Source organism: Oncorhynchus masou, unplaced genomic scaffold (genome assembly GCF_036934945.1).
Source record: "Oncorhynchus masou masou isolate Uvic2021 unplaced genomic scaffold, UVic_Omas_1.1 unplaced_scaffold_29___fragment_2___debris, whole genome shotgun sequence".
Taxonomy (NCBI): domain Eukaryota; kingdom Metazoa; phylum Chordata; class Actinopteri; order Salmoniformes; family Salmonidae; genus Oncorhynchus; species Oncorhynchus masou.
This window is the reverse complement of record NW_027016548.1, coordinates 321,046-343,866: the sequence shown is the minus strand read 5'-3', so window position 1 is coordinate 343,866 and position 22,821 is coordinate 321,046. Positions and strand designations below refer to the sequence as shown.

Here is a 22,821-nt window from a genome sequence, read left to right as displayed (position 1 = left end):
TGCGCCGCTGCAACAGAGAGCGTGGAAGCCCATTTACGGCGAGCGCAGCCTGTCCCTGTTACAAATATAACCCCCTCCCTTCGCCCAGGCGCTGCTGCATGCCACATGCAGGGGCCAAGGCTGAGCGGGCTATAGACAGCAATTGACAGAACCAGTCAAATGTCAGCACACTGTCAATAGCGCAGATAAAGTTAGCAGCAATGTCTTCTCTATTTCTTAAGCTATGATTGGATTTGTTTTATTTCTTTGCTACAACATATGCTACATACATCTACAATATCAAGTCTGGGCCATTTCATGGATCAAGATACGCTTGAATAAAGATCACTTGAACCCTAAAGACACTTGTATTTATCCAAATAGGACCCAGGAATAAAATTAAACTGTTTTAAAGTTAGCACTAAATACCGTAAGGCAAACAAATTGGAGAAGTACCCTACCACCTCTCAGTATAGAACACTGCCTTGAGTACCCAAACAGGCACTTTGTCATTTCACTTAAAGGTAGTCACCGAAATGACTTTGCACAAACAGCAACGCAAACACTGCAATGAGTGAGATGCAAGATAAGCCTGATGCAAAACTTTGCTCTCAAATAGTATCTGCGCTTGCGCAAAGGTTCGCATCACACTCTTACAACGTGGTAGCCACGGGACCAAAACAGTGGAGAAGTTTAGCATTGCGCTCCAATGCTCTTAGTTCTTGCGTAAATTAACCCACTACGCTGTTTACTTTGTGCATCTACGAGATATCGCTGACTCTGCCTTTAAATTAACTGGGTAGAAGGACCAGAATACATTGAAAGGGGGATCAGAACAGAGAGCTAGGACAGAGGCCCTTGCACAAATTAGGCAACAAGTGTAGGATGCAGCACTGGCAGTCCCACATCTGAAGAGACCAAAGAACTTCTAAAATAACACTAAGTCACAGTATGCCAGAGGAAGTCTGAAGTTTGATTTATACTCTAGCTTGGGCCACTTCAGGTCTTGAACAGTAAGAATATATCTGACCATATGAACATGATTGCACTTGACCCTGTGTGGCCATCGTGGAGGTAGGATAAACCTATAGCCATGTCTCTTATACAAAATAGTACAACAGACATTTGGAAACATGACGTAAGATGAGGGTCGAATATCAAACCAGATCCAATAACAGTTAACAGGTGCTGCTCAACAGAATGAATGAAATGAAAACAGTAACCTTGTCTAAAGTACTCACAATGAAATGAATGTACATTTGCTCAATTAAAACAAGATCGCAGAATGTTCTCTGCCCTGAAAAAAATGCAACCTAACATTAAAATGGCACCACAAAACTTAAAAAGAAAACCTATGTACAGGTATGAGCTTTCCAAGTATCTAAACAGAGAATATATATATATATATATATATATATATATATATATATATATATAATACAGTAGTGTCATTCCCTTGCAGCAACTTGAGATTAATAATAGCACTTGTAACAGCAGCAATATCCCTCAGTAATAAATGAATGCGCACACATTCTGAATTATTAAGATTTTGTTCTCCTGCAAAATGTTCTAGCAGCTCGTTTCTGCATTCTGACCGTCTGGTATCAAATTAGAGTGGAAAACTAATCAATCAACAACACATTTTTTTTTAATTGAAACAATTACAAAGTGGGCACCCATGTCTCTGTTTTGGTTAAGAGTTGAAGGATGGGCATGGAGAAAATGTAACCACTCTTAAATTCAAAGGTGGATGCAAAGACTGACCATCTCTGATATAAAAATTATAGTTTACCCCATGTCTTGAGGTTATACGGTGTTTACATTTACATTGTTCACAAACATTGGAGTAAAACAAGCTTATATTTTGGTTTCTGATGGGGTACTACAGCTGAACTAAGCTCATGAGGCATTTAGAAGTTATATTCTTCAAAAATGAATGGTTATATATTATTATTTTAAAAGTAAAAAAATACATATATTAAATGGATGTAGCAACTAAGGATTCTAGCTATAAACTTTTATAAAATTTGTTGTAGTAAAGCAATATATTTGTTGTAATTTAAATCACTGTCAACTTTCCTTTTCCTTCCACTTTGGGTTTTCATGCCATAAGAACCGCAGTTTCTACATCGCTTGATATAAATGTGTTTTTTCAAAACACGAAAATAGTCTTCAGAAATGCATTTCAGATAAAACCAATCAAGATTTGGGAATTCATGTTGAACAAATTACCTTCAAAGGGGCAATGCTACATAAATGTTTTGACTTTTAAATTGATGATATATACCCATTGATTGTTGAAGAATATAACTTAGAAATACCTAATTAGCTTAGTTCAACTGTCGTACCCCATCGGAGCCCAACTAATAAGCCTGTTTTTCTCCATTGTTTGTAAATAAGGTAATTGTAAACAAACACTATATAGCTTTAAACATGGTTAAATCTATAATTTTGATATCATGCATGGTCAGTCTTTGCATCCTTAGCTCTGTCTATGAATTTGAGATTCAATTTTTCCACCCCTCAACTTTCTTTTTACCAAAACAGTGGCAGGATGCCCACTTTATTGCTTAACCTGCAGATTTACCTTTTAAATATTTTCACTAACGTTTTATTTCCATTCCAAAATTCTACATTTTGATAAAGGTACATCACATCTTGCGGCACGGGAAGCCTCAGTGTTCTATAGGCTAGGAATGAACCTCTGTCCCAGCTCTCCCCTCTTCTCTCCACATCGTGCCAGGTTGTGAGTACTCAGGCGCACACCAGTAAAGGGTGCGAGAGGGCTCTGGAAGCTCTGAGATGCGATTGGCCGGGCTGAACTCTAGACATTGTGAACAATATAGAACAATATAATTTCAATGATTCATTAACTCGGAAAATGACTTGTAACAGAAACAAGATTCAAAATGTGTATATTGTACATACAAGGAGCAGGTTGTTCTCCTCCTGGCCCAGGTTGGATAAGAGCTGGGTGCAGGAGTCTCTGGGACACCAACTACAGGTGTAGGAGATGGGGCTCTCCCTGGGCCAGTCCTCCTCGCTGGGCAAGCCAATCACCCTGTGGGACATGGGAAAGAGCACAGACACAACCCCAACACAAGGCACTGGTAAAACACAACTCATACATTATTCAAATGCTTTTATCATTAACGACCAATCAAAAGTAGGGCACGGTAGAAGAAAAAAATTCACTCAAAGATGTTCTGGAGCTGCTGAGCCTCAGCGTCTCCACAGAACAATGGTATCAAAAGGAATAGTTTGGTAAAAATGTAGCCGGCGCTCCACATGTCCACGGAGGACATATAACCAGAGTGGAGCAGCACCTCAGGGGCCCCAGTACCACAGTGTCACCACCTGAAGAGAAAGAGAGAGAAGAGAGAGGAGAGAGGAAGGGAGAGGATTGAGACATTGAATAGGACATAGAAAGATACTTTTTACTTTTATGCATAGTTCCTTTACCTTAAGTTAGGCTGGGGGACAATGGCACTGACAATTGAACAGATTGTGCATTGAAAGGAGGATGCTCTACTCTGTAGACTTACACAGGGCGTAAGGGCGATGTGATAGGTGTAGATGCACGCCAGCCCAATGCCAGCAATCTTCACCTCTCCACGGCTACTTACCAGTACATTTTCCGGCTTCAGATCGCAGTGCACCAGCATGTTGGTGTGCAGGAAGTCCAGCCCCTGCAGCAGCTGCAGCACCACATGTACAGATAGGGAGCAGCATGACAGCAATGCTCAACCACTTTCTCTGACTGTGGCTTATTCTGACAAGATATGAGGACATCTGGCAGGAAAAGTTTTTAAAAAAAGAGTACAGTAAAATGTTACTAATTCTTAATGGAGTGTTTTGGAGTCGTTGAGGTTTTTTTCAGATGTAGGTATGTAAGGGGGCTAATTCACACCTTAATTTTGTCAAGACTCAGTCCAGTGCTGGGGACCATGGTGAGGAAGGTAGACAGGTCCTGGTCTCTGTACTCAAACACCAGCGTCAGGTCCAAACTCCTGATCTTCAGACCAGCAGATACGTCCAACCACCTTTCAGTAAGATCAGCAATTAAGGTCAATCATTGTGAACCATTTCTGCTAATGAAATGACACCATGGTATACAATTATAAAACACCACCGCAGTGATTTTAACCCCAAAGATCATTATGTTGTAGCGACCCGCACAGACAGCTGTGTGTTATGTGTTAGGCTAGGAGGTGGTTGTGTTGTACTGACCAGTACCCGGTGTTCGCGGGGTCCGACATGTCAATCAACCTGCTATCTGCCAATCACGGGAATGCCTGGAATGTTCTGATGCCGGGCATCCTGGTGGTTGGCGGAGTGGCGTGGAGGGGGGTTGGGCAGGGGGGTGGAGCATTGGAAGTTAAGACCAGGTTCAGCCTTTGTTCTCCCTCTCTTACGTCTGGGCTTCCCAAGAGAAGGTCACGATTGGCTTGTGGGTTATCTGTCATCTTTTTGGCGTGTGCTACGGCCCAAACAGTAGCCTGTGTAAAGTTGGTTTAATAAACCGCCAATTCGCAAACTCAAGCCTCTGTCTGGACAATTGTTCATTTATGATCTAGTCAGGTCATTACATTGGTGTCAGAAGTAAAAACGTTGATACAAGTTAGCCAGCTAGCTAGCTGACTTATGTGGCTAGCTACCGTAGGTGAGAACGGGGATTGAAAATGCGTCGAGGGAATCCGAAAGTGAAGGTGGAGGTAGGGGACGATTATGGCCAAGGAGGTGCGTGTGAATGGACGTCGGGGGTTCTGTCTGAGGAGATCGCCAGGGCGTCGGAGCGCAGAGGCCGCTTGAGGGAGGACGTTAGAGCGATGGCGGCTGAAGCGGGCATGAGTGCTTCGTCGTCTGTATTTCGCGCGGATTCTGGTGGGCGGACCGAAGTGGCGACGTCGACGCGGCGTGACGAGGAATCTGGGGCTCAGGATGTAAACAAACATGGCGGCGCCCAGTTCCCGGCTGCGTCCGTATCTGTTAAGACCCCGAAGTATTCCGGTAAGGCGGATTGGGAAGCTTTTCATGCTCAGTTTGAACTGTTAGCTCATTTTAGGGGTGGTCGGATGAAGAAAGGGCACTGCAGTTGGCTTTCTGCCTCACGGATGAAGCTCTGGCCTGTTTGATATTGATTAGCCCCGAGGACAGGCATGATTATGGTGCTTTAGTGGGAGCACTGAGGAGGCGCTATGGACAGTGTGTACAGCCCGGGCTACTGCGCTCCGAACTGAGTAATAGACGCAGGCAGCCTGGAGAGCCTCTACGGGTGCTAGCTAATGACATTGAGAGCCTCTCTCGGCGGGCATATGCTCACATGCCCCCCTCCGTGCAGAGCGAGCTAGCACGGGACCAGTTCATACAGGCGCTCTCTCCTACGGAGCTGCGCATACAGACCCAGCTGGCTCATCCTGAGTCATTGCAGACAGCCTTGGAGATGGCTTTGGAGAGGGAGCTGGTGTGGGCTGGGGCTTCAGCTGGGGCTTTGGTGGGGGTGCAGGGAGACACACCCTCTGTGCGAGCTGGGGGGCAGAGCAGCCCGGAGCCGGAAAAGCCTGCTTGGGTGGCCGAAATGACAAAACTCATTCGGGCTGTGTCGCTACAGGCGGCACGAAACACAAGCCCTGGTCCCAGGGTCTGCTGGGGTTGTGGCCAGCCAGGCCATCTGCGCCGAGATTGCCCGATGTCCCCCAGAGCTCAGGGAAACGGCTCGGGGTCCGCATAGACCAGGTAGTGCGGACCCCTGGCTTTCTATCCCAATCACCATCATCTTCAGGAGGAGCCCACCGGCACAGACGGGGAAGCAAGGCTCCACTTTCCCCAGAAGCAGACGAGGGCAAGCGGATGGAGCCTGTTGTTGTGGTGGGCCGGACCTGTGTTGGGGACTTTTGTCATGTCCCTGTCACTGTGGAGGGGGTGCCCTGCTCCACCCTGGTGGACACTGGGTCCACAGTAACCCTGGTGAGGCCAGATAATGTGCCAGGTTGGACTCAGTGTGAGCCTACAACTGTGCAGCTCCGCACAGTCACAGGTGAGCTGGCACCCATGAAAGGGAAGGGAATAATGACTCTGACAGTAGGGGGCAGGACTGTGCGTCATCCTGTGTGGGTGGCGGCTGTGCAGGACCCTTGTATCCTGGGGTTGGACTTTCTTAGGAGCACAGGCTGCCAGTTAGACCTAAATAGGGGCACACTGAGCTTCCAGGGAGGGACGGAAGTCACCATGGCCCCCCTAATGTCACATTCACTCAACCCAACAAACCCTTTACTCCAACAGTTAAAGCAGCAGAGACTCATGGCTGCGCCCCCTCCCCACAGCTGTGTGTGACTTTTCCCCAGTCCCCCTGTCACCTACGGCGGTGTGTTACATTCCCCCAGCTACCTCCATGACACAGCCCTCTGTGAGCCCGGGCCGCAACCCCCCAGCCCAGCTACCCCAGATGGGAGAGGAGAGGACACTGTCTGCAGTGAGGGAGATATGGGGGAGGAACTGTGTTGGTCTTGACCCCGAGCAGCAGGAATGGTTGTGGCAGTTGCTGTTTGAATTCAGAGACAGCTTTGCGTTGAGTGAGGAAGAGGTGGGTCAGACTCATCTGGTGCAGCATGAGATCGACACAGGTGATGCTCGACCCATCAAGATGCGTCCCCGCCGTATCCCGCTGGCACGCCAGGAGGCGGCAGACAAGGCTGTGTTGAAGATGCAGCGGGCAGACTTCATTGAGCCCTCAGACAGCCCCTGGGCGGCGCCAGTCGTCATGGTTCCGAAGAAGGGGGGCAAGCTGAGGTTCTGTGCGGACTACAGGCGGCTGAATGAGGTAACCAGGAAGGACTCATACCCCATACCACGTATCGATGAGTCGCTGGACCTGGTTAGGGGGTCCTCTTGGTTCTCCTCACTAGACCTCCGCAGTGGCTACTGGCAGGTGCCCCTCTCCCCAGAGGCCAGAGCCAAAACTGCATTCTCCACTAACAGAGGACACTGGCAGTTCAAGGTCCTGTGCTTTGGCCTGTGCAACGCTCCAGCTACTTTTGAGCGTTTGATGGACAGGGTGCTGGATGGCATCCCCCGACAGCAGTGTCTGGTATACCTCGATGACATCCTGGCCCATGGCAGCTCCTTCCAGTCAGTCCTGGGGGCGCTACGGCGTGTGCTGGAGAGGGTGGCTGCCGCAGGTCTGAAGCTCCACCCCGAGAAGTGCCACTTCATGAGGAGAGAGGTGTCCTTCTTGGGCCACCGAGTGGGGAAGGAGGGGATCAGCACCATGGAGGACAAGGTAGGGGCTGTCAGAGACTGGCCCACCCCCACCGACCGGCGTCAGCTGAAGAGCTTCCTGGGCCTGGCCTCGTACTACAGGAGGTTTGTACGGGGCTTCTCAAGCGTTGCTGCTCCACTGAACCGCCTGCTGCCGAAGGACAAGGCTTTCACTTGGACAGTGGAGTGTGAGGAGGCGTTCAACACCCTCAAACGTGCACTGATCGAGGCCCCGTGCTCGCCCCCTGACCTCACCTTGCCCTTTATCCTGGACACAGACGCGAGCAATGTGGGCATGGGTGGGGTGCTGGCCCAGGTCGGGCCAGAGGGGGAGAGAGTGGTGGCGTACTTCAGCAAAACATTTGACAAACATGAGCGCCGCTACTGTGTCACCCGGCGGGAGCTCTTGGCTGTTGTGGCTTCCGTCAAACACTTCAAGTACTACCTGGGTGGTCTGCCCTTTACTGTAAGGACTGACCACTCTGCTCTCCAGTGGCTCATGTCTTTCAGAGAGCCAGAGGGGCAGGTGGCACGCTGGTTGGAGGAGCTTCAGCCGTATGACTTCACGGTGGTGCACAGGGCAGGGGCACGCCACTCCAATGCCGACGCCATGTCCCGTCGGCCCTGTACTGCAGACGGCTGCCGCCACTGTGAACGGAGAGAGGGACGGGAGAGAGAGCTGCAGGCAGAGGAGGGTGTCTGTGCCACAGTGTGTCGGGCGAGCGGGCCTGTCTGCTGCGAGCTGCAGACTGTCGACGTGGCTGAATGGCGGCAGCAGCAGGGACGGGACACAGACCTACAGCCAGTGCTACAGTGGGTAGAGGCGCAGGTGAGGCCACCATGGGAAGAGGTGACAGCGCTCTCACTCGCGACCAAAGGGTTGTGGTCGAAGTTTGAGAGACTGCGGCTGGCTGATGGCATGCTACAGCGGGCATGGAAGGAGTCAGCTACGGGAGAGGAGAGGTGGCAGGTGGTGGTCCCAAAAGCATTGCGGGAGGCTGTGCTCCAGAGTACTCATGGGGGTGGGGACTGGACACTTTGGGGTCACAAAAACACCGCGCCGTCTCCGTCAGGGCTTCTACTGGGGGCAGCACAAGAGGGATGTGGAGGACTTTTGTCGCCGCTGTGACAACTGCACAGCGAGAAAGGGCCCCCAGGCCGCTCTCATGCTCAGCTCCAACAGTTCCCAGTGGGGGCTCCCATGGAGAGGGTGGGAGTGGATGTAGTTGGGCCGTTCCCCACCACAGACAGTGGAAAACGCTGGGTGCTCACGGCCATGGACTATTTCACAAAATGGCCCGAGGCCTATGCTCTGCCTGACCAGGAGGCAGAGACCATCGTCGACGCCCTGACAGCGGGGATGTTCAGCAGGTTTGGAGCTGCAGAGTCCATCCACAGCGACCAAGGCAGAAACTTTGAGTCCCGTGTGTTCGCCACCATGTGTGAGAGGCTGGGTATGCACAAGACCCGCACTACTCCTCTCCATCCTCAAAGTGATGGCCTTGTGGAGCGCTTCAACAAAACGCTTGGACAGCAGCTGGCCATCGTCTCTTCCAAACACCAGCGTGACTGGGACAAGCACCTGCCTATGGTCCTCATGGCATGCCGCTCCGCTGTCCAAGACTCCACCTCCTGCACGCCTGCCCTCCTCATGCTGGGGAGAGATCCGCACCCCTGCGGAGATGGCGTTTGGTCGGCCCCTGGATAGCCCTCATGTTCCTCCGGGGCCGGAGTATGCCCGGAGACTCCAGGACCGCCTGGAGACAGCCCACACCTTCGCCAGAGAGCAGCTGGTGAATGCAGGTGTGAGGCAGAAAAGGAACTATGACGTGCACACCCGGGGAAGGCACTTTGTGGCTGGGGAGCTGGTCTGGGTCTACAGCCCCCTAAGGAAAAAAGGCAGACGCCCCAAGTTGGACAGTCACTGGGTGGGACCCTGCAGTGTCCTGGAGAGGGTAGGGGAGGTTGTGTACCGGGTGCAGCCTCCTCCCAGGGGGAGAAAGGTGGCACTGCACCGGGACAGGTTAGCCCCATACAGAGGGGCCTCTTTTCCCCAAACCCCAGGAACCCCCACAATTCCCCTCTGTGGCAATGACATTCTCCAGGCACCCACCCTCAGGTGCCGCAGACAAGGCTCCAGACAGCCCACTCCCCCTGTCTTCCCCCCTGTGTCACCGCGTGGTTCCCCAGAGCCACGGACTGTATTACCCGTTCCCGCTTCCTTGTCCCCCATATCCCTGCCTTCATCCCCTGGTTCCCAGAGGGGCACTCTGCGACCATCACGGCCACGCAGGCAAAGGAGACCTCCGGGTCGCTTCAGAGACTTTGTTTGTTCCCTCGGGGACGAGGGACTTTGTGGTGGGGGGGGCTGTGTAGCGACCCGCACAGACAGCTGTGTGTTATGTGTTAGGCTAGGAGGTGGTTGTGTTGTACTGACCAGTACCCGGTGTTCGCGGGGTCCGACATGTCAATCAACCTGCTATCTGCCAATCACGGGAATGCCTGGAATGTTCTGATGCCGGGCATCCTGGTGGTTGGCGGAGTGGCGTGGAGGGGGGTTGGGCAGGGGGGTGGAGCATTGGAAGTTAAGACCAGGTTCAGCCTTTGTTCTCCCTCTCTTACGTCTGGGCTTCCCAAGAGAAGGTCACGATTGGCTTGTGGGTTATCTGTCATCTTTTTGGCCTGTGCTACTGCCCAAACAGTAGCCTGTGTAAAGTTGGTTTAATAAACCGTCAATTCGCAAACTCAAGCCTCTGTCTGGACAATTGTTCATTTATGATCTAGTCAGGTCATTACAATGTGTTATTCCAAGGCTATGCAAAAATGTTCCGATATAATTTAATAACAGAAACATGAACTTACTTTACAATGTTGGGATGGTTGAGATACCCGATCTTACGCAAGAGCGCCACCTCCCGGATCATGAAAGCAGGAATCCCACTCTCCGTGTCTCCGGGTATGTTCAACTTCTTCGCCGCTACAAGTCGCTGTTGATTGCAGACCTCTCTGGTCCTGTACACTTTGCCATACGCGCCTTCACTTCTCTGCAAGTATTTCCTCAATTCTGATGTTCATCGCACCCATTGACCTCCCGATTTCGAACTTGGATGCAACTAGGATGGAATAAACCGTGCGTAAATGCCTGTAAACAAGTGGTCAAGTAATAAACTGGACAGTGATGCGTATGCAAGTGGAAGCATTTCACCTTTTACTGGTAGCCACTGTTCATATGTGTGTTTGTGTGGGGGGGTCAAGACGTTCACGAGACTTATTTAGCTAGCTAGCTAAATGAAGTACTTATGCAAGAGTGAACTTAAGAGTTTAGTAAGCTTTACAAGACACCGATTTTATGCATTGCCGCTGGCAAGCTAACGAAGTAGCCAGCAATCTTCCTCCAGCCCCACCGAGCAACCACTTGCTAGCTAACCAAAATGGAATCTCAAAGCTGCTTTGTGCAATGTGTGGTTAGCTATACTTAGCTAATATTTAATGAATTGTGATTAACTTACCTTCACACCAAACTGCAGAGATATATACATTTTCAAGACGCACATAAATTATGTGACAACATTCTGGTACGGTCCCTTATTCTCAACTAATCAGATCTCTCATCACGTTGACAAACGTGGTCCTGGAGACCTCTGTGCATGTGCCATCCTCATGTCTTGCACATTATGGACATGTTCTATAGATACACACGTTTATCCACGGGATATTGATGAAAGAATGGTAAATGCATTTTGTGTCTTATAATATATTAAACAATATTCCAGGCCAGCCATGATACCAGTATCAATACAATTCTAAAGGGATTATAAAATTACTAAAAGGTTAGGAAACAAATCTATTCAATCTCTGAATCCTTCATTATCACAGTTTGCATTAGAGTGGAATCATTAATTTTTACAATGAGCCACAATGAAGATATTTTGGTATTCAATGTTTAATAACTCAAGGCATGTTCATTCAAAACAATCCAGTCTTTACATCTGTGTTCAAATGGAGGCATAAGATATTTCCAGTGGTTAGTGTTACAGCATAGAGCTTTTAAACCTGGTTCACAATTTTGTTGTCAAGGCTTTTTTTTCACCCTACATTATTGCATAGGTGAATTTAGCATAGCTGGTTGGAAGACCAACTGAAAACTCAGACAGAAGCCACTGTTATCCAGCCACAGTATATTTAGTACTGAAATTAACATGTTTGCAGTAGTTATTGGTACTGGTATCAAAGTATTGGTAACTTAATCTACTCCACCCAACACTTGTTCTCAATATATTAAGAGTGAACATATTTAGTATTAAATCACATCCATCTGCACACTTGATTTATGAAAACAAAGCTATCTATCCCTGGGCTATCATTTTCAAAGGTCGATTTGGTTGTAAACTTCATTTCACAGATCTGATACAGATAGCATCCACAGAAAGATTCCTAGACTTTCAAATGTGTTTTCCCCTCAACAGTGAGAAAGCAGAGTTCTCTTCACTCATTGATTACAATAGTCACACCCTCAAACACACAGTAACCGTCTTGAGGGATCTTTTCACCACGTTGACTGTAGGACCAGAGATCGAAGCCTGTCCCCTGGACTTGTGTTATTAAAGCTTTCAGTGAGCTGGGTGAAGTTGCCCCTAGATGGTGATCTTACATTTAAGTCATTTAGCAGACGCTCTTATCCAGAGCGACTTACAAATTGGTGAAGGAATCTTGGGTCAGTTAAGCATTTTCCCCATTAATGTGGATTGGGGGAGGGGAAGTTTATCCTAGATCTGTACCTAAGGGAAACTTCACCCGAAGCCACAACGGGTTGAGGGAGGTGGTCAGTCTTGTGTTACTCCAACTTCTTAGTGTTGGCGCGCTTGGTCTTCTTGGCCAGAGCAATGGCATCCAGGTGCAGGTTACGGTTGAGGATGACAGAACCACAGGTGAGAGCCCCAGCCAGCGCACCAGCAAAGCCACACACAAACACGTCCTGACCTGCACACACAACAAACATCAGCACGCAGTACAAACCAGAGCCGATATAAACCTTTAGTAATACTGACGTCAAACTTATGACCCGTGTTGGTCAAAAACATAGACATATAGCTTCTCTCTGATATATCCATGGACCCCATCAGCCGTATAAGATACTGACCTGTGAGGTAGAGGTTCTTCAGGGGTGTCTGGGGCCTCACGGTGGCACTGCACTCAGCGCTGAAACGAGCTGTGCCATGGTCTGCTCCGTAGATCTCCCCTTTAGGGGCTCCAATGTAGTGCGTGTTTGTTATGGGTGTTCCAGCCTCGATGAACTCAACCTAAAGACGGACACAGAGAGAGAGAGAAATGGGAGATGTATGCATTGTGAACAGGGCATCGACTACTTTCCATCGAGGTATCAGGTTACATCATTTGTCAAAATGAAAAAAGGAAACTTGTCTAGGTTACAGCTTACTAGCGCTTCCACCATAGAGATGTTAAGTTTCCCCGGACAAGGCTGTCTACCAGAGTTTAGTACGAACGGGCCAAATGCTCTACCTTGTCCCTGGTAATCTTGGGGAAGACGCTCAACACCACCTCCAGAATCGAGTCACAGAAGATCTGCTTCAGCTCATTGTAATCAGTCCCTCTGTTGGTCACCTTGTCATCCTTCCACTCCTCAAACCACTCATAGTTAGCAAAGCTCACCAGACTCAGGGTGGACTTGCCTGTGAAGAACGGGGAAACGAAAAGGGGTCGAAACAATTTCTGTTCAGCCTTCGTTCTGATGGAATCGGATATCGTTAGATGTGTGCATTTCCAATAAGTCTTAAGTTAGAAGATGTTTTGTTATGGTGTAGATCAAGAGACCAAGCAGGTTGTTTCCAGGAACACGTTGCAACACTAATGCATCAAGATTGGACAGTCAATAGAATGGAACAAATCAAATTAAACGGACTTTGAAAGGGCATTTGCAACCATCTGGTACCTGATAGGACAAGATAACTACAGGATTCTGTAGTTTTCTAACTGTTGTCATGTCTGTGTTACCATGAAGTAAATACAATAAAAATAACAAAACAGTCTCACATCAGGAATAAAACTAGAACGAGGCCTAACACCCAACACTGCAACCCTCAGGAAAAGAAAGGATTGACCCAGAAACACCTGGTGGAGAGATGCCCAGGCCAATATGGCGAGAGCAGCCTCAACCGGTACAACTTGCCTCGAACAGAGTAATATGTAGGACATGAGCCAATGGATTGTGCTCCTTACACAAGACAAGGGTTTAAATAAGTAAAGTCAGTGGATAATGCATTTCCAAGGATCGAAATAATTAAATCATTTAGTATGGTGAAAAATCAGTGCCAGCACTAGTCTTGTTTCTGTACCTGGTGATCGTTCCTCCCAGGTGGGATCTTTGGCTGATGGAGAGGCCACAAAGAGGAGGGGCACACTTCTCGCTGACTCCTCCCGGTTTCCCTTCAGATAGGTGACAACCCTATAACATCCAGATAAATGGGAGTAGTAAAAATACTGTAGGCTCTTTAACACTACCGTAAAGAACACTTCACCCTTCTCGGATTCTGGCACAGACACATATACAGTGCATTTGGAAAGTATTCAGACCCCTTCACGTTGTTACGTTACAGCAGTACTCTAAAAAGGATTCAATTGTCCCCCGTCCATAATCAACACACAATACCCCATAATGACAAAGCAAAATGTTATTTTTCTTTTTAGGTTGGCGAATGTACATATATATATATAAAAAAAACTGAAATATCACATTTATGTAAGTATTTAGACCCTTTACTCAGTACTTTGTGGAAGCACCTTTGGCAGCTATTACAGCCTTGAGTCTTCTTGTACATGACGCTACAAGCTTGGCACACCTGTATTTGGAGTGTTTCTCTCCCATTCTTCTCTGCAGATCCTCTCAAGCTCTGTCAGGTTGGATGTGGAGCTTCGCTGCACAGCTATTTTCAGGTCTCTGCAGAGATGTTAGATTGGGTTCAAGTCCGGGCTCTGGCTGGGCCACTCAAGGATATTCAGGGACTTGTCCCGAAGCCACACCTGCATTGTCTTGGCTGTGCGCTTAGGGTCGCTGTCCTGGAAGGGGAACCTTCGCCCCAGTGGGAGGTCCCGAGCAGGTTTTCATCAAGGATCTCTGTACTTTGCTCCATTCATATTTCCCCTGACTAGTCTTCCAGTCCCCACAGCATGATGCTGCCACCACACTTCACTGTAGGGATGGTATTGGCCAGCAAGATGAGCGGTGCCTGGTTTCCTCCAGACGTGAAGCTTCACATTCAGGCCAAAGAGTTCAATCTTGGTTTCATCAGACTAGATAATCTCCTTTCCCATTGTCCTTTAGGTGCTTTTTGGCAAACTCCAAGCAGGCTGTCATGTGCCTTTTACTGAGTAGCTTCCGTCTGGCCACTCTACCATAAATGGACTGATTGATGAGGTGCTGCAGAGATGGTTGTGTTTCTGGAAGGTTCTCCCATCTCCACAGAGGAACTCTGGAGCTCTGGCCGAGTGACCAATCGGGTTCTTGGTCACCTCCCTGACCAAGGCCTTTCTCCCCTTGATTGCTCAGTTTGGCTGGCTACCCAGCCAATGAAGAGTTTGTGGTTCCAAACTTCTTCCATTTAAGAATGATGGAGGTCTCCGTGTTCTTGGGGACCTTCAATACTGCAGACATTTTTTGGTACCCTTCCCCAGATCTGTGACTCGACACAATCCTGTCTCGGAGCTCTAAGGACAATTCCTTCAACATCATGGCTTGGTTTTTCTCTGACATGCAGTGTCAACTATGGCACCTTATATAGACAGGTGTGTGCCTTTCCAAATCATGTCCAATCAATTGAATTTACCACAGGTGGACTCCAATCAAGTTGTAGAAACAACTTAAGGATGATCAACAAACAGGATGCACCTGTGCTCAATTTTGAGTCTCATAGCAAAGGGTCTGAATAGTTACCTAAATAAAAGGTAGTGTTGTTTTTTTATATAAATTTGCAAAAAAATCTAAAAAACAGTTTTTTTGCTTTGTCATTATGGGGTACTGTGTGTAGATTTATGAGGGAAGAATGCAATCTAATACATTTTAGAATAAGGCTGTAACGTAACAAAATGTGAAAGGGTCTGAATACTTTCCAAATGCACTGTGTAGACCATGCTTGTTAAACAGTGCCAATATCTATTGAGGTTCCAAACATAAAGTGCAGTGATGAGTGGCGAGTGTGTACTGATACTGTCTGTTTTGACGACACCGCATTTTACTTGTTACCAAACAGATTACTGTAAACAGCACAATCTTAGATGCACACAGTGAAAGGGAGTGAAATACAGAATACATGACTAGATGCACTATCAGTCTCATGTACCGTAGGTTATGTAATGTCACAGTAACTCACTTCTCTCAAAGTCCACACCACAAGACCTTACACAATGTCCGTCTTTGCAACACATCAGGTATACAGTTGAAGTCAGAGGTTTACACAGTCAATTAGTATTTGGTAGCATTGCCTTTAAAATGGTTTAACTTGGGTCAAACGTTTTGGGTAGCCTTCCACGAGGTTCCGACAAGAAGTTGCGTGAATTTTGGCCCATTCCTCGACAGAGCTGGTGTAACAGAGTCAGGTTTGTAGGCCTCCTTTGCTCGCACACACTTTTTCAGTTCTGTCCACACATTTTCTATGGGATTGAGGTCAGGGCTTTGCGATGGCCACTCCAATACCTTGACTTTGTTGTCCTTAAGCCATTTTGCCACAACTTTGGAAGTATGCTTGGGGTCATTGTCCATTTGGAAGACCCATTTGTGAACAAGCTTTAACTTCTTGACTGATGTCTTGAGCGGTTACTTCAATATTTGCACATAATTTTCTATCCTCATGATGCCATCTATTCCGTGAAGTGCACCAGTCCCTCCTGCAGCAAAGCACCCCCACAACATGATGTGCTTCATGGTTGGGATGGTGCTCTTCGGCTTGCAAGCCTCCCCATTTCCCCCCCACACATAATGGTCAATACAGCCAAACAGTTCCATTTTTGTTTAATCAGACCAGGGGACATTTCTCCAAAAAGTACAATCTTTTTCCCCATGTGCAGTTGCAAATCGTAGTCTGGCTTTTTTAATGGCGGTTTTTACTGTGGATATAGATACTTTTGTACCCGTTTCCTCCAGCATCTTCACAAGGTCCTTTGCTGTTGTTCTGGGATTGATTTGCACTTTTCGCACCAAAGTACATTCATCTCTAGGAGACAGAACGCGTCTCCTTCCTGAGAGGTATGACGGCTGTGTGGTCCCATGGTGTTTATACTTGTACCATTGTTGGTACAGGTGAATGTGGTACCTTCAGGCTTTTGGAAAATTCTCCCAAGGATGATCCAGACATGTGGAGGTCTACAATTTTTCTTCTGAGGTCTTGGTTGATTTCTTTTGATTTTCCCATAATGTCAAGCAAAGAGCCACGGCGTTTGAAGGTAGGCCTTGAAATACATCCACAGGTACACCTCCAATTGACTCGAAGGACGTCCATTAGCCTATCAGAAGCTTCTAAAGCCATGACATTTTCTGGAATTTTCCAAGCTGTTTAAAGGCACAGTCAACTTAGTGTATGGTAACTTCTGACCCACTGGAATTGTGATAGTGAATTATAAGTGAAATGATCTGTCTGTAAAAAATTGTTGGAAAAACTACTTGTGTCATGCAAAGTAGATGTCCTAACCAACTTGCCAAAAAAACCATAGTTTGTTAACAAGAAATGTGTGGAGTGTATGTAAACTTCCGACTTCAACTGTAAGTTAATAAGGACAAATAAGGTGAGAATTAAAAGAAATATACAAGTCATTAGACAGTGGGGCCAATGGGGACACGCCAAACATCTAGGGTTAAACAAAGAGAGAGGAAGGACCTACAGTTCATCCAGGTTGTGCTCTGTGAAGATCCAGTAGTTTTCTGCTTTGAGGCCCAGGTCCTCCTTGGTTCCAGTCAGGCCCAGGAAGATGCTCAGACCTCCTGCCCCGTTTTTCATCAAACCAAGCTGCTTCTGGATGGCTGCAGGGCATCACAAAATCATACACCATTCATGATTAGTAGGGATGTGCATCTTTCCCTTTCAAGAGGATTCTATAGGTTTCTAGATACATGGGCTCCGATACTCTTAAGTTTGAAACGATTCAGTTTGATTAGAGGAACAAATCGATGTAATGCACTAACATTTGTTGCATAAACACATTCACTTCAAATTAAATTCTGCAGCTGTGGTTAAGGGATGAATAGGTCTATGGTGTATAATCAGGAATAAGCCTACCCCTCATTGGTCAGCGTGCAGTTTAACTAGGCTACTGCCAGGGGTTGTTAAGCATGCAAAACTACTTGTAGAGCAATGACTGTCAACATAATTCCATACGTAGTTCCGACACTGAATGAGAGGAAGCAAGTGTCACAAAAGATTAGGTATTTTCGGGAAGGAAGAAAGAATGTAATTTTACCCCCCAATTGTGTTTTAGCAATTCGTAACATTTGAATCGATTTTCTGACCGATGCATGCTACATTTGGATCGGTTTGAGGTCTCGATGCACTCATATCTTAAACATTTGAACCGGGGAACAATGCCCATTGGTGAACTGTTACAGCATTAATGATTAGGCATATCACAAGGTCATAGAAACATTATGATTAGGAAACAACATCTAGACAACGGCATCGATACAAGTGTCAACTAACTATTATGTTTTTTTTTAAATGCAGATATCTTGAACATACACCCACACCATAATACCCTCACCCACCTGGCATGGCCTGGAGTTCCTTGGGCAGCAGCTTCTGGTAGGTGTTGAAGATGCCGGCGTTGGAGATGACCATTGGAGCATGCACATGAATCTCCTCCTGACCCTTCATCACGCTCACACCTGAAACCAATGGAACCAGATGTGGTCAAATCTGACCATCTGTGTGATCAACCAATTCACCTTTCAACCAATCAACCAGTCCTATTCACCGATAGCCTCCTTGTTGTCGTTGAACAGGATGCGGTTGACTGGGGCGCGGACGAGCACGGCCCCCCCGGCTTTCTCAATGATAGGGATCATGTGGTAGGCGATCTCACTGGCTCCTCCTATTGGGTACCAGGCGCCAGTCAGGTAGTGGCAGACCAGTAGGCTATGCATGGAGAAGCTGCCATCCTTGGGCATGTTACCTGCAGTTACACACAACAAAATTGAGTCTTATAAAACAAAAACACACAACAAAAAGAGATGCAATTAATTTGGTCCATGTGGAAAGCGTGTCCCCCAAATGGCACAAATGAGTGAACTACATAGGGAACAGGGACGCAGTCTTTCATTGGAGACGGCTGTGGTTATGCTCTCCACTATCAGGAACTACAGCAGCCTACCGTAAGTGCCAAAGCTGTAGCTGAAGACGGCCCTGAGGTCATTGTTCTCAGTCAGTTCGTTGACCACCTCAGTCACGCTGCGAGACGCCATGCGGAAGAAGAATGACAGACGATTGGCGAGGCCTGTGTACACCAGGAACTTGGCCAGGGGGACAGGAACGAGCTTCAGCAGACACAGGAACCAAACGCTACTTCCTGCTTTCTGTTGATGGAATTCAGACATATTCAGTACCGTTCAAAAGTTTGAGGGTCACTTATTAGAAATGTCCTTGTTTTTGAAAGAAAAGCATTGTTTTGGTCCATTAAAATAACATCAAATTGATCAGAAATACAGTGTTGACATTGTTAATGTTGTAAATGTCTTGTAGCTGGAAACGGCTGATACTTTATGGAATATCTACATAGGCGTACAGAGGCCCATTATCAGCAACCATCACTCCTGTGTTCCAATGGCACGTAGTGTTAGCTAATCCAAGTGTATCATTTTAAAAGACTAATTGAGCATTAGAAAACCCTTTTGCAATTATGCCAGCACAGCTGAAAACTGTTTTCCTAATTAAAGAAGCAATAAAACTGGCCTTCTTTGGACTAGTTGAGTATCTGGAGCATCGGCATTTGTGGGTTCGATTACAGGCTCAAAATGGCCAGAAAGAAAGAACTTTCTTCTGAAACTTGTCAGTCTATTCTTGTTCTGACAAATGATGGCTATTCCATGCGATAAATTGCCAAGAAACTGAAGATCTTGTACAACGCTGTGTACTACTCCCTTCACAGAACAACGCAAACTGTCTCTAATTAGAATAGAAGGAGTGGGAGGCCCCGGTGCACAACTGAGCAAGAGGACAAGTACATTAGTGTCTAGTTTGAGAAACAGATGCCTCACAAGTCCTCAACTGGCAGCTTCATTAAATTGTACCCGCAAAACACCCGTCTCAACGTCAACAGTGAAGAGAAGACTCCAGGATGCTGGCCTCCGAGGCAGAGTTGCAAAGTAAAAAAAACATGAGGTTATTGATGACATCACGTAACCGCACCATACCTTGACCAGCCTCATGTACTCATCGATGGCCGCCTCCTCCCCAGGGAAGAACTTCTTCAGCTCGTCGGGGAAACGGTTCCTGCCACTGTAGATGGGGTAGGTGCGCCTGTTCTCAGGAGGGCCCAGCACCACCTGGTCAAAGGGGTTGTCCAGCGGCTCCCACTGCAGCTGACCATTGGTCAGCTGGTCAAGCATACAGCGGAAGGGCTTATGCTCCAACAGATCCCCAATGTAGTGGATACCTGAGGTGGAGGCATGATTGATTGATTATTAGAATGTTTTGTATCTAGGATGTCTAGCTCAAATCACATGGGCTTATAAGACAAAGTATTATTGATTAATAGTTTGCATTTACAGTGTTACACTTTTTTTTTTAAAGTGAGTTTACAAAACCAGGCTAGGGCTCGCCCAGGACATGCGGTCAGGGCATGCGGTCAGTTTTTTTAGGAACTAATTTGGTGTCTCAACTTACTGTTGAGAGTTGCAACAGTAGAATACATTACGTACAATTTCTCTACATCCCATGGCAACAAAAAAAATGTGTGGTGTTAATAGGAGGGCAGGCCCTAAAATGTTTTGCAAAATTTCACTTAGGGCCCCCAAAAGCCTAGGGCCGGCTCTGCCTGCATGTGTGGTTATCTGATGTGGGTATATGCAAAACCGCCAGGCACCATGTAGAACCCCACCACCATCAAAGTTGCCCATCCTTGATTTAGGTAAACAATAGAAATAGACCAGGTTCACAGCCACTACCACCTCTGAGTAGAGTAAAGTACATACCACCTTGAGTAAGGAAAAGTAAACTGATAGCTGCCTTCTAGGTAAGGAAAGGTAAACTGATAAGAGCCTTCTCACCCACGTCAAACTCAAAGCCTTTCTCTGTAAAGGTGTGGCAGCAGCCTCCGGCCCGATCATGCTGCTCCAGAACCAGGACCCGCTTTCCAACCTTAGCCAGCAGCACCGCCAGCCCAAGACCACCAATTCCACTACCAATGACAATGGCATCTAGTTTCTCAGGTACTTTACTGGCCAAGAAACCTGGTTGGGAAGAGCAAAAAACAACAACATACAATTAACACAGAGATATTGCCAGTTAAATATTCGTACATGAAACAAATAACGATGTGTTCCAGCAATATTATCCCCTGGACTGTGCAAAGGCAGCCTATAGCCACGTTTCCATCTAAACCATTTCATGGGGATGAATTACCTGAACCATGGAGAAAAAAGTCACGAACGCATTTTCATGGAAACATTCAAATGCAGTACAATTATGTAGGCCTAAATGCAAACAGAATTTGTTCGTTCGACATGGGGATCTTTTTGTGTCGGTAAAATGAACTATGTGCACTACGTAATAACGCAGAGCCTTTTTCTTTTCTCCGCAAAAAGTCCGTTTGATGGAAACACATGTCGTGGTTTTATGCAGATTTTTTAATATTCGCATGAAAATCTGTACCAAATTGGATGAAAACGTAGCTAGTGGAACTGAAACAAGTGTGTGTAGCAGCTATAAACGTGATATAGTGCGGGTGGATTGCGTTTCAACAATGAGTTTAGTCACGAGTGCAGTACAGCAGCAATGTTCAGCTTGTGACGCAGTACTGTAGTTGACAGTGTAGCCATAGAACCGCTGACAACGATTTCCTAACAAACGAAATGGTTGCCTGACATGCTTTCAACTCCAAATGAATGCTCTTGAGATTACATGTGAACGACACAGCAATTGAATTATGCAACAAGATATAGCTTTCGAAACAAACACACATACACACACTGGACAAGGGTGTGTTTGCGCAAATATTCATAGGAAACTATATTTCGTGCATACATCGGTGATCGTCAAAACTTGTCTACGAGACTCACCCTGCTTCAGAACTTTGTTCTTCTCCTTCTTTTGAGTGACCAGTGGTTTAAGCGGCTCACGAGTGTCGATATCAAAAGGATTTGGTCCGGACGTACGGAACACATAGTTGTATACGAATGCAGCTAGAACAGCACAAATGATTGCAACAATGATCCACATTTTACGAATTTTAAATCAGCGCACCTTCTCAATTTAAGTGGATACACACTTCCGCTTGCGAACAAGGTCTGCAATGGTTCCAGGCCACTTGGAACCCTCCCACGCATGACAGATACCATTAAACAACTGTGCTATCTCCGTCGTTTTCAGCCAAAGAACATCGGGATTATGAAATAGTGTAAAAAAAAAACAACGCCCATCATTCTCCCAGATTTTATAACGAGAGGATTCTATTCAACTGGCCCGGGTAGGCGTATGAGCCGGCTGCACGTAAAACTCAGTTTTAGTCGAATAACGTTAGATTTGACTTTTCGCAGCAGGTTGGGATCATTCACGTAGCAGGCTATGGTGATTAAATTGAGGTTAGGAAAAGGGTTCACTTATAAGCAAAAAATATACTGAATAAAAATATAAACGCAACAATTTCAAATATTTTACTGGGCTACAGTTCATATAGGGAAATTAGTCAATTGAAATAATTTAATTGGGCCCTAATCTATGGATTTCCCATGACTGGGCAGTGGTCCACCCACTTGTTAGCCAGGCCCAGCCAAACATAATTAGTTTTCCCCCACAAAAGGGCTTTATTACACCCAGACAGCTTCTTCAGCTGTCTGGGTGGCTGGTATCAAATGATCCCACAAGTGAAGAAGCCGGATGTTCACTTTCAGGGATGCAACAAGATGGCACCGACAGAGATGGTCGCCTCGCTTCAGGTCCTTAGAAAACTATGCAGTTATTTGTTTTATGTATTTTATCTTACATTGTTAGCCCAGATAATCTAAAGTGTTTTTACATACAGCCGGGAAGAACTATTGGATATAAAAGCGATGTCAATGTAGCATCATTACGACCAGGAATACGTCTTTCCCGAAGCAGATCCTTTGTTCGGACCTCCACCCTGTACATGGAATCTTAACCCAGAGGCCGACCCAAAACAATGCGGTCGCCGCAGGAGAGGCAGACGGAGCGGCCTGCTGGTCAGACTCAGAAGGCGAGCACACCATCCACCGCTTCCGAGCATATTACTCGCCAATGTGCAATCTCTAGATAACAAGGTGGACGAAATTAGGGCACGAGTTGCCTTCCAGAGAGACATTTCATGGAAACATGGCTCACTCTGGATATGTTGTCAGAGTCGGTACAGCCA

At 46.8% G+C, this 22,821-nt stretch overlaps 1 protein-coding gene and 1 long non-coding RNA gene across 2 annotated transcripts; both read right to left on the bottom strand.

The window, feature by feature from the left end:
- Positions 1 to 2,369: 2,369 nt before the first annotated feature.
- Positions 2,370 to 4,508, bottom strand: LOC135538737 (uncharacterized). The gene is made up of 4 exons (XR_010455477.1): positions 3,890 to 4,508; positions 3,606 to 3,771; positions 2,908 to 3,336; positions 2,370 to 2,803 (listed from the first exon to the last, which is right to left on the bottom strand). It is a non-coding gene; the product is annotated as an uncharacterized LOC135538737 (long non-coding RNA).
- Positions 4,509 to 11,748: 7,240 nt separating this feature from the next.
- On the bottom strand, positions 11,749 to 21,842 carry LOC135538736 (all-trans-retinol 13,14-reductase-like). Its single transcript, XM_064964648.1, has 11 exons — positions 21,512 to 21,842; positions 20,501 to 20,683; positions 19,646 to 19,887; positions 18,607 to 18,808; positions 18,211 to 18,408; positions 18,002 to 18,121; positions 17,125 to 17,263; positions 13,590 to 13,699; positions 12,757 to 12,926; positions 12,377 to 12,536; positions 11,749 to 12,216 (listed from the first exon to the last, which is right to left on the bottom strand). Exons 1-11 carry the CDS (start codon positions 21,669 to 21,671, stop codon positions 12,071 to 12,073), a joined length of 1,830 nt encoding a protein of 609 aa, XP_064820720.1. The 5' UTR covers positions 21,672 to 21,842; the 3' UTR covers positions 11,749 to 12,070.
- Between the last annotated feature and the right edge of the window lie 979 nt (positions 21,843 to 22,821).